The sequence below is a fragment of the Hyperolius riggenbachi genome, chromosome 1 (genome assembly GCF_040937935.1).
Source record: "Hyperolius riggenbachi isolate aHypRig1 chromosome 1, aHypRig1.pri, whole genome shotgun sequence".
Lineage (NCBI taxonomy): Eukaryota > Metazoa > Chordata > Amphibia > Anura > Hyperoliidae > Hyperolius > Hyperolius riggenbachi.
The window spans coordinates 581,497,946-581,519,736 of record NC_090646.1 but is presented as its reverse complement, the minus strand read 5'-3'; the positions used below and the strand labels follow the sequence as shown (position 1 = coordinate 581,519,736).

Sequence of the window (21,791 nt, the reverse complement as noted above, 5' to 3'; positions counted from 1 at the left end):
GAAACTCAGCATTTCATCTTTGTTCTAAAATATTATTTACAGCATAAAATATACTAGCACAAAAATAATTGTAGCAGAGCAGCATTCAAACAGTGATAATATTATATTTTGTTTATATTCCATAGTTGCTACAATTAGTATACAGCCAGCAGCCTACTGAAACTGACTGCACACTTTGTAGGAGCAGAGAGAACTGAGAAGTGATCACTGGATACATTCTAATGTATAAATATAAAACAAACACTAGGTCCAAAGTGACAGGCCCTATAGGTACTGGAAAACACAAATAAGTCGCTTAATGTATCATGTGTCAGAGCTCTGACTTGGGCATTTGCTGGGGAATTTGCTATTGGTGGGGGGCTTGCATTTTGTAAATAATTACTGTATATATGTATAGCACTCTTTGAAAAAGCCGTAGGGTGAAACATGTCAGAGTTCCATATTACAGCACTATTGTAAATAGCACCTCATATCCACTCTGAAATCTCTCCACTATTTTCACTTTGCAGCAGATACCATATTACTAAGGGGCTCCCTATGCAGATTATCAAGCCTGCACCTGAGCTTACCTTTTGTATACTCTGCATAGTGTAGTAGGTTTATATGCGACCTCTATGTGGAATAGCTACACCACAATCATTTTTGTGGGGGATGAGCAAGGACCTCCACATTATATATTGGTCTCTGTACTTATGAGAAGTGTTTTAACCTATTGAGGAGTAACCTGATATGCCTGTTCCCTCCTTTTGAGCAAGTAGCTCCTTGATACATTAAGCAACTTATTTGTGCTTTCCGGTACCTATAGGGCCTGTCCCTTTGGACCTAGTGTTTGTTCTATATTTCCCGGTACAAAAACTCTCTCGGTTTGTGTTTGTTAATGTATAACTATAGCATCTATACAGTAAAATGCAATGGCATCTTTCAGAGCATATAAAGTGTACTTTGGGAACTTGTAATTTGTAAACAGACAATATTACTTGCGCAAAAAAAGCAAATGTGATAACTGTATGGGTAATAAAAAGTAGACTAACATGTTTTTATTGACCGTTTTGTTAGAGTTTTATCCCACTTGGTACTAGTATACCAGGAATACAAGAAAAAAAACACTTAAAATTAATATACATATGTAAGGCTCGTCATTACAAAATTCCTTCACAGGCAGATAATGACATAAGGTAGTAATTCTGAAAAAAAATGAGTATCAGTGTAGGGCAGGCTGCACATTATAATGAAAAATACTGTTCACGCTGTGTCATCACTAGTTGCAGAACTTTTTGTTACTTTGCAAACTGGTTCTGTAGCTGTAAAGTGAGCAACCAATCAACAGTCTCTAAGTCATGTGATTGCTCTACCAAAGCAATTACACAGAGGAAATAAACAGACATTGTTGCAAGTTCTGTTCTTTTCTGAATATTTCTAGCTTGTGGAGTACATTTTTGGCCACAGTGTCTGCTACTTTACGTAAAAAATGTATTCGTATTTTGTAATCATCTTTTCTTTTAAAATATTTGTTATGTCAAAAAGGAAAATGCACTTTAAAAAAAAACGGTTTCTCTATTTTGTGTACTATGTGGGATCCCAAAAGAAGAGTACCATCTTCCCTAAATATAAGGTACTGTGAGGTGTTTATTCATGCAGTAGTCCAGTGGTTAAAACACATGCTGTGATCAGACGATTGATTGGCCGTGGGATTGCACCGCTAATGAGCACCTTCAGACTGGAAAACTCCATTGCATGATCTTGTTGTTTGTCTCCTATTTATCTATTGTTGAGCGCTGAATAATAGGTTGGTGCTTTATAAATACAATAAATAATAATGGCCCAACTAAGGCTGGATTTATACTTTCAGTCCCTAGGGCAAGTGTGCTTGGGCTCCCCTTTCAAGCGCAGCATTGCCTCTCCCATATAGATGTGCTGCCCCCTCTTCCATGTACTGCTGCGCCTCTCTTTCATATACAGTTCACTTGGACATCAGCTTTCCATTTCATTTGCTGCCTGCTATTTTATGTGTAGCAACCACCATTTCATGTCCAGGTGCCCCCTTGGGATTTCTGGAAACGACACAAAGGCCCAGACCTTTGTGGGATTTCCAGAAATCCATCCCTGCCCTACTAAGAAATTGTGTGGAGTCCCTTTTTGTTTTCCGCTGCTTCAAGAGTTAAAGAACTAGAGTTGCTATCTATGCAGATGAGCTTGTGCAACAGCTTGTAAATTCAGTCCTTTTCCTGACAAGTAAATAGAAAGCAAAATAGCTATAGGCTTCTAATACTGCTGGAAATATCAAAAGCTTATTATCTCAGTTTTTTTTTCAGCTCAGCAGGACAGATTTGTCAAGGCTGCCATTTAGAATTAAGTCTTCAAAATAAACATAAAAATTAGACTTCATTCTAGGTTATATTTACCTTTAGTAAAACACATACAACTAATTATACAACTAACAATAAGATTATTTTCAATTCAGGTTTGCTTTAAGGCTTACAATGACAAGACAAGATGAATAACATTTATATTGTGCTTTTCTCCTGTCAGACTCAAAGTGCTTGAGCTGCAGCCAATAGGGTTCACTCAGTAGGCAGTAGCATTGTTGGGGAGTCTAGCCCAAGAACTCCTTACTGAATAGGTGCTGGCTTACTGATCAGGAAAGAGCTGAGATATGAACCCAGGTCTCCTGTGTCAGAGCCTTTAACCAGTACACTATCCAGGCATGACTCATTGGAGAAGGCCCTGATGCTGGGAAAGTTCGAGAGCAAAAGGAGGAGATCATGGCAGAGAATGAGATGGCTAGATAGTATTATGGAAGCAACAAACCTAAGCTTGGACAAGCTTTAAGAGGAAGCAAAGGATAGAGAGGCCTGGCATGCTGTGGTCCATGGGGTCACAGAGAGTCAGACAAGACTTAATAGGGACTGAACAAAAAATAAAAGTGTGTGATGTGCTCAGTGAAGATGGTCAATAAGAGGTTCATAATTTTGAGTTCATGCCACTTTTAAGTTAACTTTATCCAAATGTATGTAACTTGGAATTGGATTTTGAATGGTCAAATTCCAAGCTACATATATTTGCATACAATTAGCATCAACTTTAAATTTTTAGTATTTCATTGACCAATCGTTTTGACATTTGCAAGGTTGAGGGTGCAGTACTGTATATGACAACTTACCCCTTGAGACTCATCTTGCAGAGGTAGGCATGGAGATCCTCCTAAATTCTGGCAAGTCTTCGTTGAATCATATGAGTCTTCCACTGGTATTTCAAGCTGTACATAATAGTAAAGTAGCATTAATTAAGAGAACTACTCCATTTGTCTCCCAAATGTGACACAGTGGGGTTGGGCCAATACTACAGTTATAAACCTGTGTTTGTTTTCCTTTTTTCTGTTTTCCTTTTTCTCCCTGTTTTTTTTTTATTAGCATCATCAAATTTTTTCAGTCGCATAAGACGCTCTGGAATGTAAGATGGACGCGCACATACACAAATATACACACGCGCGCACACACACACACACACACACACACACACACACACACACACACACACACACACACACACACACACACACACACACACACACACACACAAAACCTGGTCCGTCCGTGTGCCGGCCCTCCACCATGTGGTCTGGAAAAAAACGGCCCTCCATGCCCGCGAAGCTGGATCTATGGTTTGCATCTTTTTTTTCATCATGAGCATGCAGTTTTTACCCCTGAGGTAGCAGTTTGTGATTTGACCTCTCAACAAACAATTTGTACTCTACCTCCTGCATCTATAGAGACTAACTCTTGTAGTGCTGGTCTTTCGCACACTTCTTGAACTGAGAGGCTCATTCATCCGGCACTGGCCTGATACCGGATATGTTTGCTTGCAGGTTACTTGAGATGTCAACCAACCGGCATTAAATATAGCACCAACCTCTCCCTGTTGATTAAAGGCAGAGTACTGCCCAGTGGTAGCGACTTACGAAAGCTCAGGGCACCCCTATTTCCTGTAGCTCCCAGAGGCTTTGTGGCGTCCTCGTATAGCTCCCCGGAGTGCCACCTGACCTGCAATTGGGTCATGTGAGGATGTCCCAAAGGCTCTGGGTGCTACAAAAGAGAAGACGAGAGCCTGTAGCATTGAGATAACTGGATGCCTGAGTTCTGATTATCTCTACTGTCCTTATAAAAAAAATGGCCACGTACCTCTTCAACAGTCTCTTCGATCTCAGCAGGCACAGGCCTTGGAGATCTGAGGCTGAAGGGAACAAATACTGGAGCTTGGTTCAGCTTATCAGGAGAGACATTGTAATCTTCTTCCTCAAAGTCTAATCCTGCTTCATCTTCTTCCTCTTCATCCTGCTGCTTGGCTCGTAACTTCACCAGTGTGGTCTTTCCTCTACTCTTGTTAAGCGCCGGCTTTGCAACTTTGCTTTTACTGGATTTACCACCTCTAGCAGTCTTCTTCTCGGGCCGCTCGGATGAGCTTTCTGATGGCCTGGATGGCACAGATGGAGTTGTGGGTATTGGCCTTTTCCTGAGTTTGCTTAACCTTGGTTCACAACACAGATATTCAATTTATGAGCATACAAATGTACAAGTCTTGGTATACTCTATATTTGCCAAAAGGGAATAGTTGATGTTACAGTTATCATGAAGGCCAGAGCCTTAAAAAGAGCAACTGTAGTCAAAATTACAACATTTTTTACAATATTCATTTATAAATTAATTAGCCAGTATTTGCTTATTTTATACTGGGGGCTACTATATTTATTTATTTATTGTATTTATAAAGCGCCAACATATTACGCAGCGCTTACTATACCTGGCTATCTATACTGAGGCCAACTATACCTACCTATACTGAGGGCACATATACTTGGCTACCTACACTGGGGGCAACTATATCTGCAGAGGGGGGTGGGGGGGGGGGGCGGGAAAATACCTTTCTGAAGCAATACAGAATGGGCAGTGGTTCACTGTAGTCACCTGGAATGCTGCTGCCTTCTGTCTTCTGAGGCATCATTGGATTGGTTGTCAGTCTGAAGGTCTTTAGTTGTTATAACTTGGCCATCCTCAGAATCTGCTGAGCACAATGGCTTCTGGGACTGGTCAGGACAGGTCCTCTTGGGGGACACATCAGGGAAGCTCTCAGAGGCTTTCCTCTTCCCAACAGATGGACTTTGTGAAACCTCTGCTTCAGAATCTTTACCCTTGTGAAAAACAAGAAGGCAAACTAACTTCTACAGGTGTTATAACAAGAGGAAACGTAACAACCCGTATTAATAAAGACTGATGGTGGGTTACTAATGTCAAGGCCTGACTGACAAAACAAAAGACTGATGGTGGGTTACTAATGTCAAGGCCTGACTGACAAAACAAAAGACTGATGGTGGGTTACTAATGTCAAGGCCTGACTGACAAAACAAAAAGCAAAGTACAAATAAAGATATGAATTGCTTTTATTGGTGTCAGAGATAATAATGTATTATACAGTATTACATTAAAGTCTCCCTTTTCCATTGATCCTTCATCAGGCTTACTGAGTGATGTAGAATATTTAGGATATTTTCAGCACTACAAATCACATATCACCCTGTTAGGCCACGTTCCTATTTTATAGCTATTAAAAATGATGTTAGACAACCTACACTGCTTTACTAAAAGCGGCCACTCTGTGCAATATTCCTCCTCTACAATTGGGGCTTTTATATTAAAGTGCAAAGGATTGTGAGTAGATAATCAGGCCCATATACTTACTGAAAGAGATGCTTCCTCCTCATTACTCTGTGGTGGAGCTGCTTTCCTGTTGGTTGGCTTTAGAAGGCTTGGTACCGCTCCCACAGATCTGCCACGCCTAAGCTGTGCTGGCTTTATAGTGCTCTGTGCTGGTTTTCTTGTATTACCACTGGATTTTTAAAAGAAGTGTCAGAATAGAAAAAATATATGATGACACATGCATAAATCAGATGAGTTAAGCTCCCTAAATAAGTTAGTTATCCCATATTGTATAGGAGCTATCAGAAGGCTAGTGTTAGGTGTAGGTAGAAGAGAGTTTAGTGTCAGCCATAGGTAGGGAAGGTAAGTGTTAGGCATAGGTAAGGGGAGGTTAGCATGAGAAAATGATAAGATAAGGAGAAAACAGAATATGGGTAAATTCCAGATACTATCGACAACATCTCTCTATCAAGTTCAAGGATAGTTAGAGGAGTGTTCGGTGGCAGGTGGGAATGGTTTGGTGTGGATGCGGATTACTGTGTGAAAGACCAAAATTACTTACGGTAACGTCTTTTCCAGTAGTCGCGAAGACAGCACCCCTAATGAGACTTGTCTCCCTCCGAGCAACGGACAGGAAGCTGCAAAAGATTTAAAAATTTGCATAATCAGGCGGTCAATAGTATAAATAGGCATAGTCTCTCACTCTACCTTCAGTTCTATACAAACGACACGGACACCAAATGATGCTTAATGTTTTTAATATCTCTCTCTCTCTCTCTCTCTCTCTCTCTCTCTCTATATATATATACACACATACAATATATATATTTTATTATTATTATTATTTTTGTACCCAGGGTGGGTTGTAGGGGTGCTGTCTTCGCGACTACTGGAAAAGACGTTACCGTAAGTAATTTTGGTCTTTCCCAGTACGTCTGCTCAGACAGCACCCCTTATGAGACGATATACACGATACATATATATATTTAGGGAGGGACCACAGCCTGCAGAACCTTTCTGCCAAATGATAAATCAGCGTTAGCTAACACATTAAGTCTATAGTGCTTTATAAACGTATTCTGGCTGGACCAGGTAGCTGCCCTGCATATCTGTTCGATGGAGGCTCCAGCCCTCTCTGCCCATGAGGTTGAAACAGCTCGCGTCGAATGTGCTCTCACTGGAGAAGATAGTTGTCTGCCTTGAATCTGATAAGCTGCCGCAATAGCCTGTTTTATCCACCTAGCCAGAGTGGTCTTAGATGCTCTTTTCCCTTTAGATTTTCCAGAAAAGATGACAAACATTGCCTCAGTCTGTCTCCATGATCTAGTTCTTTCCAGGTAATAAAGCAGACATCTCCTTACATCTAAGTGATGCAACTCTCTTTCTTTATCATTAGCTGGATTAGCACAAAAGACCACTTTACTTACGGTAAAGTCTTTTCCAGTAGTCATGAGGACAGCACCCCTGGATGAGACTTGTCTCCCTCCCCACTGTGGACAGGAAACTGTTAAAAGAAGAATTTGCATAAGCAATAGGCAGCCACATATAAGATACTACACCTGCCACAGTACCTCAGTTAATAAAAAGATGACACGGACATTTAATGATGCTTACACAAACTTATTTCTCTTTCCTACCCAAATAAGGGCGGGTTGCAGGGGTGCTGTCCTCATGACTACTGGAAAAGACTTTACCGTAAGTAAAGTGGTCTTTCCCAGAACGTCATTTCGGACAGCACCCCTGGATGAGACGATATACAAGAGTTAAAACCTTAGGGTGGGACCACAGCTTGCAAAACTTTCCTTCTGAAGGATAACCTGCAGAGACAGATACATTAAGGCGATAGTGCTTTACAAACTTATTGTGACTTGACCAGGTCGCAGCTCTGCAAATCTGATCTATAGAGGCCCCTGCCCTCTCTGCCCAAGAAGTCGAAATTCCTCTTGTGGAATGAGCCATGATAGAATTGAATTGCTCCCCCTGTGTCTGATATGCTAATGAAATAGCCCAAACAAATGTATAATCTGTGTAGGATTTAATTAAGGAAGATTTCTCCCAATTAATGATCTAACCTAGATCTTGTAGTAAGACTATTGTCGTAACAATCTGATCTCTTACCGAATTGGGAGATGTCCCCCAAAACAGAAAATCAAGGTAACCCAAAATGTTAACCTTTCTCTGTCTAAGTGTAGCTAGAACCCCAGACATTACCTTCATAAACAACCCTGGAGCTGAGGATAATCCGAAGGGCCAAGCATTAAACTGATACATTCTTACCTCTTCCTCCATCTGGATGGCAAACCTTAAGCATTATTGAGAAGTCCGATGTATCGGTAATTGAAGATACGCATCTTTTCAGTCTAGAAAGGCTAGGAAATCGTCCTTCTGTAAGAGATGAATAATAGATCAAATCCATCCTGAATTTTCTGTATTTTACCTTCTGGTTTAGACTCTTTAAATTTAGTATGAACTGATAATTTCCCTGTAGCTCCTTTACTAGACAAAACACAGGGCAATAGAATCCCTGTCCTCTGACATTTCGGTACTTCTCGAATTACCCTTTTTTTCTAAACAGGGAAAGGACTTTCGATTGTAGGGCTGAAAACTTTATTTGGTCCTGCAAACGGGGAGTAATGCAAAAGCTCTTAAAAGGAGGCTGGCTGAACTCTATTCTGTATCCCTCCAACAAAAAACATCTTAAAGGCTCTTTCCCACTAAGACGTTGCGTTAGATGCGACGCTAAGGTCACATAACGTGCCCCCAACGCAACGCATGTGAGCTTTGAAGTTGGATGCTATTTAGAGCCACGTTATGCGTCTCCTGAAGGGTCTGTGATGCGTACTTTTTGACGCTTACTATCGGACGAAAACGTCGCATGCGGCAAAAGACTGTGGAGAGCACGTGATCGGAAAACTCCGCATCACGTGGTCCTGCCAGTTAATAAGCGGCCGCTCCAGGAAGTTAACACTGCAGTGCATATTAATTAGTCATGTGGCTGGCCACAACAGCGGACTCTCCCCTCCTCTCCTGCAAGAAAAAACAAACACACATTATTGAGCATATGCAAACAGTCTAATGCGGCTAAAACCGTGTATAACGCACAGCATGATGCACTTTCTTTAAACGTCCAGCGTTAGAGTGTACACAACGTGGGCACTGTGAACAGCCCATTGATTTTTCATTACTGTGAGCTGGGCTGCGTTACAAGCTGCTCTAACCTGCGCCTGTAACGTCCCACTGTGAAAGAAGCCTAAATAACCAATATTTTGTGCACTGTAGTTGCCATGTTTTGAAATTTGCAATTCTCCATCTCACTGGAATACTAGCGTCATTGCTTATCTGACTTCTTGGTAAAAGTGAAGTTGGACTTAGGGCCGGTTCACATTACAAACGCGGACGGCCACGCATGCGGAACGCAACGCGTACGAACGCACGCCATCCGCGTTTGCATGCGTTGCGTGGCTGAGCCCATCACTGAAAAGTGAATGGGACAGCCGCGCGTTTTTGCTAAATCTGCGTGCAGCATGCGTTCCCGGACCGCACAGGTCCGGAACGCATGCAGTGTGAACATCAGACAGTGCACTCTATGCACTGTCTGATGTCGTGCGTGTTGGCCTTCTGCACGCGTTTCCAAAACGCAGCTGGAAACGTGTGCAGTCTGAACAGGCCCTTAGGCTTCTGTGACTTGTAGAGAGCCCATCTCCTGCCCTTAGAGGACTAGGGATCTGACTTATTCTTAGAAGGAGGGACGAAAGGACCGTTTACTTTGAAAAGGTCCTTTCTTAAAGGAATACTATCGATACCCAAGTGTTCTAAAATGACAATGTACAAATAATGTCTAAGTTGCTGTGTAAACATTTTCCTACCTTTAAATATCAGAGGCAAAAGCTGTAATTTACTGAGGGTAGGATTAGCTATATTGGGACAAATCAATTGCAGAAGGGGTGTCTACTTCAATGCACAGCCAGAGTTGCATATCGGACTACAGAAAGCAAATATCAAACAAACTCTGAAAGCAAAAAACAGTATGAAAAGCTGTAACAATTAGTTACATTTCCTCTGCTCTCCACAGACACTTCAGTCCGAAACAGGACACAGAAGCTGCAGCTGTTCTCTCTGTCACACACAGTTACACAGAGTTATCTGATCAAGTGTGAGGGGAATTTCCCCTCTCCTCATGGCTCAGAGTCAGTTTTGTCAGTAAAGTTTGAAAGCATTTTGATAACAGTAAACAAAGAGGTTGCTACTAAAATGTATACACCAGTACTTAGCAACACTTCCCAAACAATTCCTGTGTCAATTGAAAATATGTGAATCGATAGAATTCCTTTAACAGGAATACTTTTAATGTGTGTCTGCCGTTCTGTCTAGAGGGTTGTCTAACTGACTCAAACAGCAGACCCCCTTCACAAGGTACACCACATAACTTGATTTTGAAGAATTGTCATCATTCCAAGTTTTTACCCATACACCTCATCTGGCTGAATTAACTAATGCCGTAGTTCTGGCCATAAGTTTAACCGTATCATCTGAAGCGTCCACTAGATAATTGGAAGCATTCCAAACTTTAGGGAAATCATTCAAAATTTCCCAGAAATCCTCAAAAAAGTAGGTCAGTTTTGTTTGATACCCTTGAAAAATATGGATCTAATTTAGGCGGGGTTCCCCAAAACCCTGATCTTCAGGAGAAAAACAACATTTAGATAATGATCTGGGCCAAAAAAAAAAAACTTTTCCTAGATTATCCCACTCCTTAATACTAATCTTAAGAGTAGAATGGACTGGAATAAGCCGAGAATGAGGATCCGCCAAACTCTCATACATTTGATCCAAAGGTGTCAAAGATTTCTGCTCAGACTTAATACCTATTAGTAAGTCTTTCATTAATTCAGGAAAAAAACATTGCGGTTAGGGCTCTTTTCTACTATGAAATGCGATCGCAACCGCATTTGCGATCCCAATCGCACTTCAATTTCCACTATGCGATTGCGCTACTATACTTATAGTACAGCTCAATTGCATACAATGCAGGAGGATGACGATTGTGCTTTGTCCAAATCGCATCACAATCAGATTGCACTAATGGAAATTGCTGCTGCAGTTTCCATTAGTTTAACGTACCTCGTGATCAGAATCAAATCGTAACTCGCAGAGTAATGAAAAAAAGGCCCTTAGTCACTTTTACTCAAATCTTCCTCCTAGTTTGATACATTTTCTCTGTGCAGAGAGAGTTACTATAAAGGAGGCAGCCCCAGCATTCCTTTACATGTGCATTTTTGTTTAAATTGCCTCTCCTTGCCCTGAATCTGTCTAGTTCTTTTAAACAATCTATTTAATTGCTGCAGCTTAGAAGAACTTCAAGAATGTTACACATGCAGGCTTTCTGATGTGAAATTTATCTGAAAACAGGTACCCAAGGGGTTAAAAACACAGCCTGGGTATTCTGGGATGCAGTTTGTTCTGCTCTCACTGCAGCTGCCTGGGAGGTCTGTCTCTCCATTAGCTTGCCTGTTATGGCTGGCTTATCGCCTTCTCTAAACAGCCAGGGTTTCTCTGCTCACATTTGCCTGCTTTAATTTTTATGAATTAGCCTTCAGTGACCTGTGTTGTGATAATCTCCGCACAAGGTGTTAATTTCCCGCACCTGCTCAGGAATTATAAATTTTCATGCGGACACAGGTTTTATGAATGCACACTTTACTAAATGGTGGGTAAAGTCAGCTGTTTTGAGCATTACCGCATGCAGGAATGCTCAATAAATAGAGGCCTATGTCTCTTGGAAGCAGGAGGCATAGTTAGAGGTGCAGACAACATAGGAGATGATGGATTAGCTATAACAGGTAGATAAGCCATAGCAGTACTAGTCCCAGGCCCATCTGAAGCAGCTGAGGCGGTAGAAGCAATAGCAGAATCTTTAATTTCCTATTGCTGTGGACCTTCTCTGTACAATACTGGCACAATTTCCATTCAGAGTTGCCAATCCATGCTGACTGGACTGAGTAGAAGATTTTTCAGACTTTTCAACCTTCTCAGTCTTATGTCTTTTGGGGTATAAAACATAATAAACGATAGCCAGCCATTAGACAAATCCCTCTATACATAACATACATCCAGCCAAGCAGAAGAAACATAATCACATCTACTTGCCAGAGAGGGATTCTAGGCAGTTTTAGCAGATTGTGCAGGAGCTGACCCAGAGGCGTCCTCCATGATCCCAGCCACAAACCAGAGTGCATCATGGACTCTACAAACTTATACCTGTGCTGCTGATTTGATGCAGCTGATCCAATTATGCATGCGGCCCCCGCCGTCTAAACATATGCTTAATCAGCTTCTTACCTTAAGGAATCAGCTGTATGCCGATTCCAAATCACCGCCGCGGCCCCTGCCGCCCGGCTCAGACTTCAGATCACGCGGGACGCCAGCGCGTGACTACCTCCGGTTCAACCGGAAGTGAACTCTCTCCAATGCACGCACCTGCGCGCATAAAGTTGCTGCCTCCAATGGAGAAGCCTCCTCCACGCTGCAGGGCTCCGACTGTTCACTGAACAGTGCTGCTTGGAGCCCTGGAAAACGCTGCCCCTGCCGCCTGACATGGATGGCACTCCTGGAGACCTCTCCCATGCATCCCGTCCGGGACAGGAAACTAAACTGAGGTACTGTGGCAGGTGTAGTATCTTATATGTGACTGCCTATTGCTTATGCAAATTCTTCTTTTAACAGTTTCCTGTCCACAGTGGGGAGGGAGACAAGTCTCATCCAGGGGTGCTGTCCGAAATGACGTTCTGGGAAAGGAAGGAATATACAGCTCCTGAGATTTATGAAATGTCGATACAACCTTGGAAAGGAAGGCAATGTCCAACCGCAATGTAACTCGATCATCAGATATCACACAGTATGGTTCCTTGATAGAAAGAGCTTGTAATTCCCCCAGTCGTCTAGCAGTAGTGATGGCTAATAGAAACGCAGTCTTAAGGGTTACCATCTTGTCTGATGCCTGTTCTAAGGGTTCAAACGGAGCTTTGCAAAGTCCTTGAAGGACTGTATTCAAGTCCCAAGTAGGTACTCTAGACTTTATAGTAGGCTTAATCCTCTTTAAAGCTTCAAAGAAACGGATCACTAAGTGTTCCTGAGCCAGTCTCCTCTCCAGAAATACAGACAAAGCAGAAGTTTGTACTTTAAGGGTGCTTATACTGAGTCCTTTCAGGAAACCATCATGTAAAAATTCCAGCACGGATGTGACAGAGTTATTGAGCATAGATTTCTCATTGCACCATTCATTAAACACTCTCCAGGCCTTTTGATAAATCTGACGAGTCACCTTCTTTCTACTCTGGATTAGAGTTTCCGCCAATCCATCAGAGAGTCCCTTTGCCTTTAACAATTTCCACTCAGGTTCCATGCTGTAAGATGAAGTAGATGTAGATTCTGGTGAAACACAGGTCCCTGAGACAGAAGGTCCGGGAGGAGAGGAAGAGTGATTGGCTGAGATATCGTTAAAGTCTGTAGTAACGTGAACCAAGGTCTTTTTGGCCAAAATGGTGCGATCAATATCACCCGAGCATGATCCCGTATGATCTTGTTCAAGACCCTGGGTATGAGAGGCAATGGGGGGAATGCATACATCAGATGGTGACCCCAGTTCATGGAGAAGGCATCTATCGCCCAAGGCTTGTCTCGTGGATGGAGCGAACAAAACTTCTGATACTTCGTATTTACTCTCCTGGCGAATAAATCTACCTCTGGACACCCCCATAAGTCCGTAATCTGTTGAAGGACCTCCTGCTTGAGAGTCCACTCGTTCTGGTCCAGGGTCTTTCTGCTCAAGAAGTCGGCCAGTTGATTCGATGTTCCCTTCAAATGGCTGGCGCTTAGGGAATCCAGGTTTGCCTCTGCCCAGTTTAGAATTCGAGATGACTGACGCCACAAAAGATGACTCCTTGTTCCTCCTTGGCGATTTATGTATGCCACCACACTGCTGTTGTCTGATCTTATCAAAACATGCTGGCCCTTGATGTGACTGCTGAAAGACTAATGCCTGCCATACCGCTTCCAGTTCTCTGCTGTTTGACGAGCGAGACCTCAGCTTGGTTGACCAACGACCTTGGGCTGGAAGAAGATCCAGGTGGGCTCCCCATCCCCACGAACTGGCATCCGTAGTTATAATTGTCTGATTTGGATACTGCCAGAGACGCCCCCTTGAAAGATGGTCTCGAATCTGCCACCATAGCAACGATACTTTGACATCGTGCGGAATCATCACCTTCTTGTCTAGGGAAGATTGCTTCCTGTTCCAACTTTTTAAGATCCATATTTGTAAGCTTCTCGAGTGAAACTGTCCCCACTGAACCGCAGGGAACGAAGCTGTTAATAGTCCCAACATCGCCATTGCCCTTCTCAGTGAAATGCTTCTTGATGTCTGAAAAGAGAGAACAGCATTAAGTATGGAAGAGATCTTCCTATCGGAGAAAAACTCTTTCATTCAAAGTATCAACATTGAACCCTAGATACTCCATATTCTGGCAAGGAGATAAGGAAGACTTTTCCCAGTTTACTAGCCACCCTAATGACTGAAGGAAGGCTATGCAAGAGTCAAGATGGGAACTCACTAAGCTCGCAGATGAACCCCAAATCAGTAAGGGCTCGTTTCCACTATCGCGAATCTGCATGCGTCCAACGCATGCAGATTCGCACATGTAATGCAAGTGGATGGGCCTGTTTCCACTGTAGCGTTGTTGAGGTGCGTTTTTTTCAGCGGTAAAAAAACGCACAAAAGAGCCAACGAATTCGCCTGCGAGTGGAATGCATGCGAATCGCCGCTAATGTATTTAATAGGAAATTCGCATGCGGCTATGGTATGCGAATTTTCATGCGAATTCGCATAGGTACCAATGTAATTCAAACAGGCAGTGACATGGTTAATTTCGCATATACCCTCACCTATGCGAATTCGCATGCGAATTCGCGGCAAAAAACGCGCAAAAATTCGCATCCGCATGCTAATTCATGGAATTTCAACAGCGGTGGAATCCAGGCGATTCTGCACCGCAATAGTGGAAACGAGCCCTAAATCATCCAGATAGGCTATGATATTAATTGATTCCATTCTTAAGACTGCAAGTACCTCTGCCATGACCTTAGTAAACAACCATGGTGCTGAGGCTAACCCGAAGGGGAGAGCATTAAATTGAAAGTGTCTTACCTCTCCGTCCAGCAGGACTGCAAATCTGAGGAATTGCTGCGAGGACAGGTGGATAGGAATGTGCAGGTAAGCATCTTTCAGGTCCAGGGATGCCAGGAAGCAGTCCTTCTGTAAGAGACGAATCACAGACAAAATGTTGTCCATCCTGAACCTTCTGTATGTTACTGACTTGTTTAGACCCTTCAGGTTGATGATGAAGCGGAAGTCCCCTTGAGCCTTTTTGACCAGAAATACTGGCGAATAGAACCCCTGGCCTTTCTGACATGAGGGAACCTCCCTGATTACCCTCTTGTGGAGTAGAGATTTTACCTCGTTCTGAAGAGCAAGCTGTTTTAGCCTGTTTGAAGGTAAGGGAGTGAGAAGGAATCTCTGAGGAGGCGTGACATTGAATTCTATTCTGTACCCTTCTAATACAATGTGTAGGAGCCATGGATTTGTTCTGTAGAGCTGCCATGTCTCGAAGAAGTGGGAAAGTCTTCCTCCCACTGGGAGCCTGATGTCATTGTCTACTTGACTTGGTAATCGGGGGGTTGTTGGGCTTGTTCCTCTGGTTCCTATAAGGGGCCCATCTCCTTTTTGTGTTTGCTTTATCGTTACTCTCTGGCTTTGATGGCCCACGAAAGGGCCGTTTAAACTGAAAAGATCTCTTCCTAGTGGGAAAGTTTTTCTTTGTGTCAGCTGTTCTATCTAAGGTCTCGTCCAGTTTAGAACCGAACAAAAGACCCCCTTCACAAGGAATGCCGCAGAGTTTTGACTTAGACGAGTTGTCGCCTCCCCAAGTTTTAACCCAAACTCCCCTTCTGGCAGAGTTCACTAGTGCAGTGGTTCTTGCTGTTAGCTTAACAGAGTCATCAGCGGCATCAGTAAGGTAATCCGCTGCATTAAACAAGTTGGGAAAATCTTTGAGTATCTCCTCCCTAGGTACGCCTGAAGCAATCTTGGCCTGCATCTCTAAAAGCCATGTTTTCATTGATCTACCCACTGCTGTGGATGCAACTGCAGGCTTGAAGGTCAGGGAGGAAGACTCCCAGGCTCTACGTAGGATATTGTCCATCTTTTTATCGATGGGATCTTTAAGATTCCCGAAATCCTCAAATAATAGGTCAGTCTTCCTTGACACCCTAGACAATGATGGGTCAAGCTTTGGCGGAGGGCCCCAAAACCCCGAATCCTCGGGACTGAAGGGATAACGTTTGGACATAGATCGCGGCCAAAAGGCCCTTTTTTCTGGCATGTCCCATTCCTTAATCATAGACTTGAGAGAGGAATGGACAGGAATAAAATGTGACTGGGGGTCCGCCAAGCTCTCGTACATTTGGTCGAGGGGTGTCAAGGATTTCTGCTCAGTTTTAATACCCATGGTACTATGTAAGGCAGAAATAAAATCCTTCATCAGTTCTGGGGAGAAGGCAAATTTCTGGGATTTATCTCCTTTTTCCCCAACTTCCTCTTCTGAAAGTTGTTCAAGAGAAGAAATCTCCCCTTCTGATAAATCGGATTCAATCACATCCTCAGCAGACCTCTTCCTCTTAGAACCGATAGGGAGAGGTAAATTCACAATAGAGCCTGCTGGGGAGACTGGTGGGAGAGAGGCAGGAGGTGCATCAGAGACAATACCAGCAAGTGGATTAATTAGAGGCAGAGTGACAGATGAGGCAGCAACATCAGCTGTAGAGGAAGAAGCCATAGCAGAGTCCTTTATTTCCCTAATAGCTGTAGCCATCTCAGCTCTCATCCACCCCATCAAGTCTTTAAATACAGCAGGAGACTCATTTTTCACTACTTTATCGGTACAGGACTGGCATAATTTTCTAGAGCTGGAAGATACACGGTTATTGCAAATAGCACATCTCCTTTCAACCTTGCTGTCTGAGCGTTTGTCTTGACTGGAATGTGTCCCCGACTTATCCACTTTGTCAGACTTTTTAGGCTAAAATACAAACAAACAATAAGCCTATGTTAGCTACATAATCCTCTTAGCAGAAAAAAACCACCAACAAAACTAGACAATAGCTAAGCAGTATGCCCCGCAGACTACTTGCCAGAGAGGATTCAGAGCCAGGTTCCACAGATAATGCAGTAGAGGATCCTGCAGCGTCCTCCATGATCTCAGCCGACATCTGAGATATGGGAAAAAGGTGGCTTTTTAACTATCGGCAAAGTGATTTGCATAATTACCCCCAATCACCTGATACATTTCGTTCAGCTGGCGCTGCTCCCGCCGCGGCCCCTGCCGCTAACTGCTCTGCAGCGCTTCCTGGTCACGTGGGACGCCTCCGCGTGACGACTTCCGGTTTCTCCGAGCGGAAGTTCCTGGAGCGCGCGTCTGCGCGCATAAATCTGCCGCCTTGCTGGGAGAAGCCTCCTCAATGCTGCCAGTCACATCATACCGCTCTCCCCTGGAACGGACTATGCAGGAGACCTTGCAGCAAGCCCCAGGCATCTGACCGGATGGCACCTTGAGACCTCTCCCTCCTTCACGTCCGGACAGGAAACTAGAACTGAAGGTAGAGTGAGAGACTATGCCTATTTATACTATTGACCACCTGATTATGCAAATTTTTAAATCTTTTGCAGCTTCCTGTCCGTTGCTCGGAGGGAGACGAGTCTCATTAGGGGTACTGTCTGAGCAGACGTACTGGGAAAAATGACCGGTAGTTATGCAGTCTTAATTTGGGGAAAGGTGGAGCCAGCTGGTGGACTCCCATCCAAAATTTTAAGAAGAACTGCAGTGAAAATAACGTAATTAATTTTTTTTTTTTTTTTTACAATATTTATAAATTATTTAGTGAGTGCTTGCCCATTGTAAAATCTTTCCCTGATTTACATTCTGAAATGTATCACATGGCGACATCTCTACTGCTGGCAGGTGATGCCTGTGGAAGGAGATGCTGCTTTGTTGGCAGCTGGAAAAAGTTGTTATTTCCCACAATGCAACAAGACTCCCCCCCAGTGTGATTTCAGTACCCAGGTGCTGACATCACACTGTGGGAGGGGTTTCACCATATCAGCCATACAGAGCCCCCTGATGATCCGTTTGAGAAAAGGTAAAGACTTCTCATGGGAAAGGGGTCATTGGCTACCGATTGGGATGAAAATCGTAAAATGTAAAATACATGTAAGCACATACAAAGAAGAAGTTAATTTCTTCCAGAGTAAAATGAGCCGTAAATGAATTTTCTCCTATGTTGCTGTCGCTTACAGTAGGTAGTAGAAATCGGACAAAACAGACAGGTTTTGGGCTAATCCATCTCTTCATGGGGGATTCTCAGCATGGTCTTAATTCTTTATAAAGACACCCCGTGAAAAATATGTATAAAAAGATGCTGGCCAGCCACCCTGCTTGCTGCACACTTTTTTTGGCAGTTGGACGAAACAACTGCCTTTCACTAAGTGCTTAACCTAAACAAAACCATGAGAATCCCCATGAGGAGATGGGCTAGTCCAAAACCTGTCGGTTCTGTCATATTTCTACTACCTGCTGTAAGTGACAGCAACATAGGAGAAACATAATTTTTGACTCTGGAAGAATTGTACTTTTTATTTATATGTGTTTAAAAACATTTAAAATGTTATGATTTGATAGTGGTCCTTTAAAGTTCCTCTTTAAACAGCCGTACCCAGCATTGATTTCATTTAGTCTTTATTTAACTTACTCTGTAAAATACTTGCTGATCGTGTGGTCTGTGCTTCGCAGCTTTTCTGGAATGTTGCTGGCTACCAATTTTCCTCCCTCCTATTAGAAAATAACAGAACAATCATAAACTAGCACAAAGGCAGATAGGAGACAAGCATTTAGAAAGAACAAGATTATTATAATTATTAATTGTAGTTATATAGCGCCAACATATTGCGCAGCGCTGTACAATAAATAAGGTTACAGACAAAGATAATAGGGGTGACAGACAACACAATACTGGTAATAAGCAGTGAGACAATGCCAGATAATTCACTGAAGTATGAATAGTTCCCAGTATTCTGTGAGGTAGAATACACAAGGAGGGAGGGCTACTGCCAGAGGCCCACAGGATCAGGGGCGCCTCTAGCCATTTTGTCACTCCAGGCGAGAAAACCTGTGGTGCTCCCCCCCCCCATGAAAATAATTGTAATGCGGCAGCATTTCACCAGAAGATAATCGTAATGCAGCAGCATTTCACCAGAAAATACACAATGCGAGTAGCGTTTCACCAGAAAATACACGTAATGTGGACAGTGTTTCACCAGAAAATACACATAGACAGGGCTCCACTTTCATGAGGCACAAAGGAGGTCATAAGAAGTCATAAAGGAGGACAGAAGGAGGCACAAGGGGACAGAAGATGCACAGGAGGACAGAAGGAGGTACACAGAGGGGCAACGGGAGGTACAGGGGGAGAGAAGAAGGCATGAGAGCCAAAAGGAGGCACAAAAGAGGACAGAAGGAGGCACAGGGGAACTGAAGGAGGCATACAGGGGAACAGAAGGAGGCACAAAGTGGGGCAGAAGGAGGTACAAAGGGGGGGGACAGAAGGAGGCACAACAAGGGACAGATTGAGGCACAAAGGGGGACAAAAGGAGGTACAGGAGGAAAGAAGGGGGACTGAAGGAAGCACACAGGGGACAGAAGGTTGCACAAAGTGGGCAGAAGGAGGGACAATTTGGGACAGAAAAAAGCACAAAGGGGAGCAGAAGGAGGCACAGGGTGGCAGTAGGAGGTACAGAGGGAAACAGAAGGATGCACAAAGAGGGACCGGAGGGGGGACAAAAGAAGGCAGAGTGGGATGTTAGGAGGCATAGGGAGACAGAAGGAGGCAGAGGGGGACAGACAGAGCCACAGGGAGACAGAAGAAGGCACAAAGGGGCAAATAAGGAGGCACAGGGGGACTGAAGGAGGCTCAAAAGGGACAGAAGGAGGCAAAAAGGGGAAAAAAGGATGCACAAGGCACAGAGGGACGCAGTGGCAGCTGCCTGCAACTTACGCTAAGCAGATGCAGGAAATAGATCACCCATGGGGGTGGAGATTCACTCAGGGGTTGGGGCTTTGTTCAGGTGTGGGGCTTAATCCAGCAACATGGCGCCCCCAGGACCAATGGCACTCCAGGCAATGGCCTGTACTGCCTATGCCTAAAGGCGCCCCTGCACAGGATACATACTGTGTGACAGATTCTCTGACCTGCAGTGAAGCTGAAGTTCTTGGCTTTGCACTGGCTGACTCTTTCCTGGCAGAAGCTTGGGCCAGGTTGGGTTTTGGTTTCTGAAATCGATTTCGATGAGATTTTCCTGAAGATCCTCCTGGGCTGGCAACTTCCTGTGGCCTACACAACAGTATTAAAGAACTTCAATACTGTACAGAAATTTCCCTGACACTTCTATCTCTGCTAGCATTTTCCCTTGCCTATCTGAGAAAGAAAGATATACCGTACTATAAATGACTCCTTTTTCTTTTTCAGAAAAACTGGTGAATAAAAAGTACCAATAAAAAGTTACATTTGAAAAGAGAAAAAGCAAAAACACATGTACTGGAATGTAAACCAAATGGAGTATAAACTGAGCCCCTGCTGAGTGGGAGCACCTTATTTTTCTATGGATACTGATAGTGTTATTAAAGTGAACCTCTAGACTAAAAATTTACTCAGCAGCACTGGAAAGGCCTGGTGTTTCTTTAAAAGTTTCACAGCATCAGAACTTTTTTTCTCTTATACAAGCCTCATTTTTAGCTGCACAGAAAAAACTGCCTGGGCATTTTTCCCCTAATGCTGTGCAAAGCATGATGGGATTTCTGATGTTGTTCTCGTTCTGCTGTTTTGGTGCAATTTTTTTTTTTTTTTTTTTTTAATTTTTTTTTTAATTTTGAATTTGACATTTGAAGCCTAGCACATGCAGCTGGGAGGGGTGATCAGGACACAGGACAGTTGGAACTGTGTCTCCTGCTCTCTTTCACCTCCTTTCAACCAAAAAGATGGCTGCCCCCATGACAAAGATGGCAGCCCCCATGAATCAAACATTTGCCTGTTCTTTTAAAACGGGGTGGGTAAAAAATTATATTACCTATCTATTCTAATTAACATAACTAATGTAACTTAATGACAGTAAGTTTGTTTAAGCTGAAGTTCCCCTTTAAGTAAAATAGTCAACCTATATAATAATCATAAGTGTAGAGTCCTTTAGGTCCCACAGAAACCTGAAGACATTACAAAAGGAGTTTAGGCATCACCTTTAAAGGGACTCCGAGCTCACAATAAAAAAGAAAGTTGAACTCACCTGGGGCTTTCTCCAGCCCAGTGCTGGTCGGGAGGTCCCACGACGGCGTCCTGGCTCCTCTCCAACACCCCGATCCGGAATGGCTGTCAGGCCGCAGCCCGGGCGACACTCTCCCGAGTGTCGGGCTGCTCCTTCCGCGTATGACGTCACACGCCGGCCGCCTCGCGTCATCACGGCGGCCGGCGTGAAAGTACTGCGCATGCGCGCTTTAATCGCGCATGCGCAGTACTTTCACGCCGGCCGCCGTGATGACGCGAGGCGGCTGGCGTGTGACGTCATCCGCGTCATACGCGGAAGGAGCAGCCCGACACTCGGGAGAGTGTCGCCCGGGCTGCGGCCTGACAGCCATTCCGGATCGGGGTGTTGGAGAGGAGCCAGGACGCCGTCGTGGGACCTCCCGACCAGCACTGGGCTGGAGAAAGCCCCAGGTGAGTTCAACTTTCTTTTTTATTGTGAGCTCGGAGTCCCTTTAATGGCTACTTGTACAGAATTTCATTGCAAGCTTTCGAAACCAAGTTCTTCTTCAGGCATTATACAGAACTGGATGAGAACCGTGTAATGTGCCTGAGGAAGAAACTTTGTTTGGAAAGCTTGCAAGGAAATCTTGTTCACTTAGTCATTAATGGTATGACCTAAACAACATTTTGGCCCATATGCAA

At 43.7% G+C, this 21,791-nt stretch overlaps 1 protein-coding gene across 1 annotated transcript in view; it reads right to left on the bottom strand.

Moving 5' to 3' along the window:
* BDP1 (B double prime 1, subunit of RNA polymerase III transcription initiation factor IIIB) overlaps positions 1-21,791 on the bottom strand; it is a 181,172-nt gene that overhangs the window by 30,047 nt on the left and 129,334 nt on the right. The window contains exons 46-51 of the mRNA XM_068261235.1: positions 20,045-20,186; positions 18,549-18,628; positions 5,733-5,880; positions 4,962-5,185; positions 4,179-4,524; positions 3,161-3,256 (exon numbers count right to left, since the gene is read on the bottom strand). Coding sequence (XP_068117336.1) covers positions 3,161-3,256; positions 4,179-4,524; positions 4,962-5,185; positions 5,733-5,880; positions 18,549-18,628; positions 20,045-20,186 — 1,036 coding nt within the window. The remainder of the gene's footprint in view (positions 1-3,160; positions 3,257-4,178; positions 4,525-4,961; positions 5,186-5,732; positions 5,881-18,548; positions 18,629-20,044; positions 20,187-21,791) is intronic.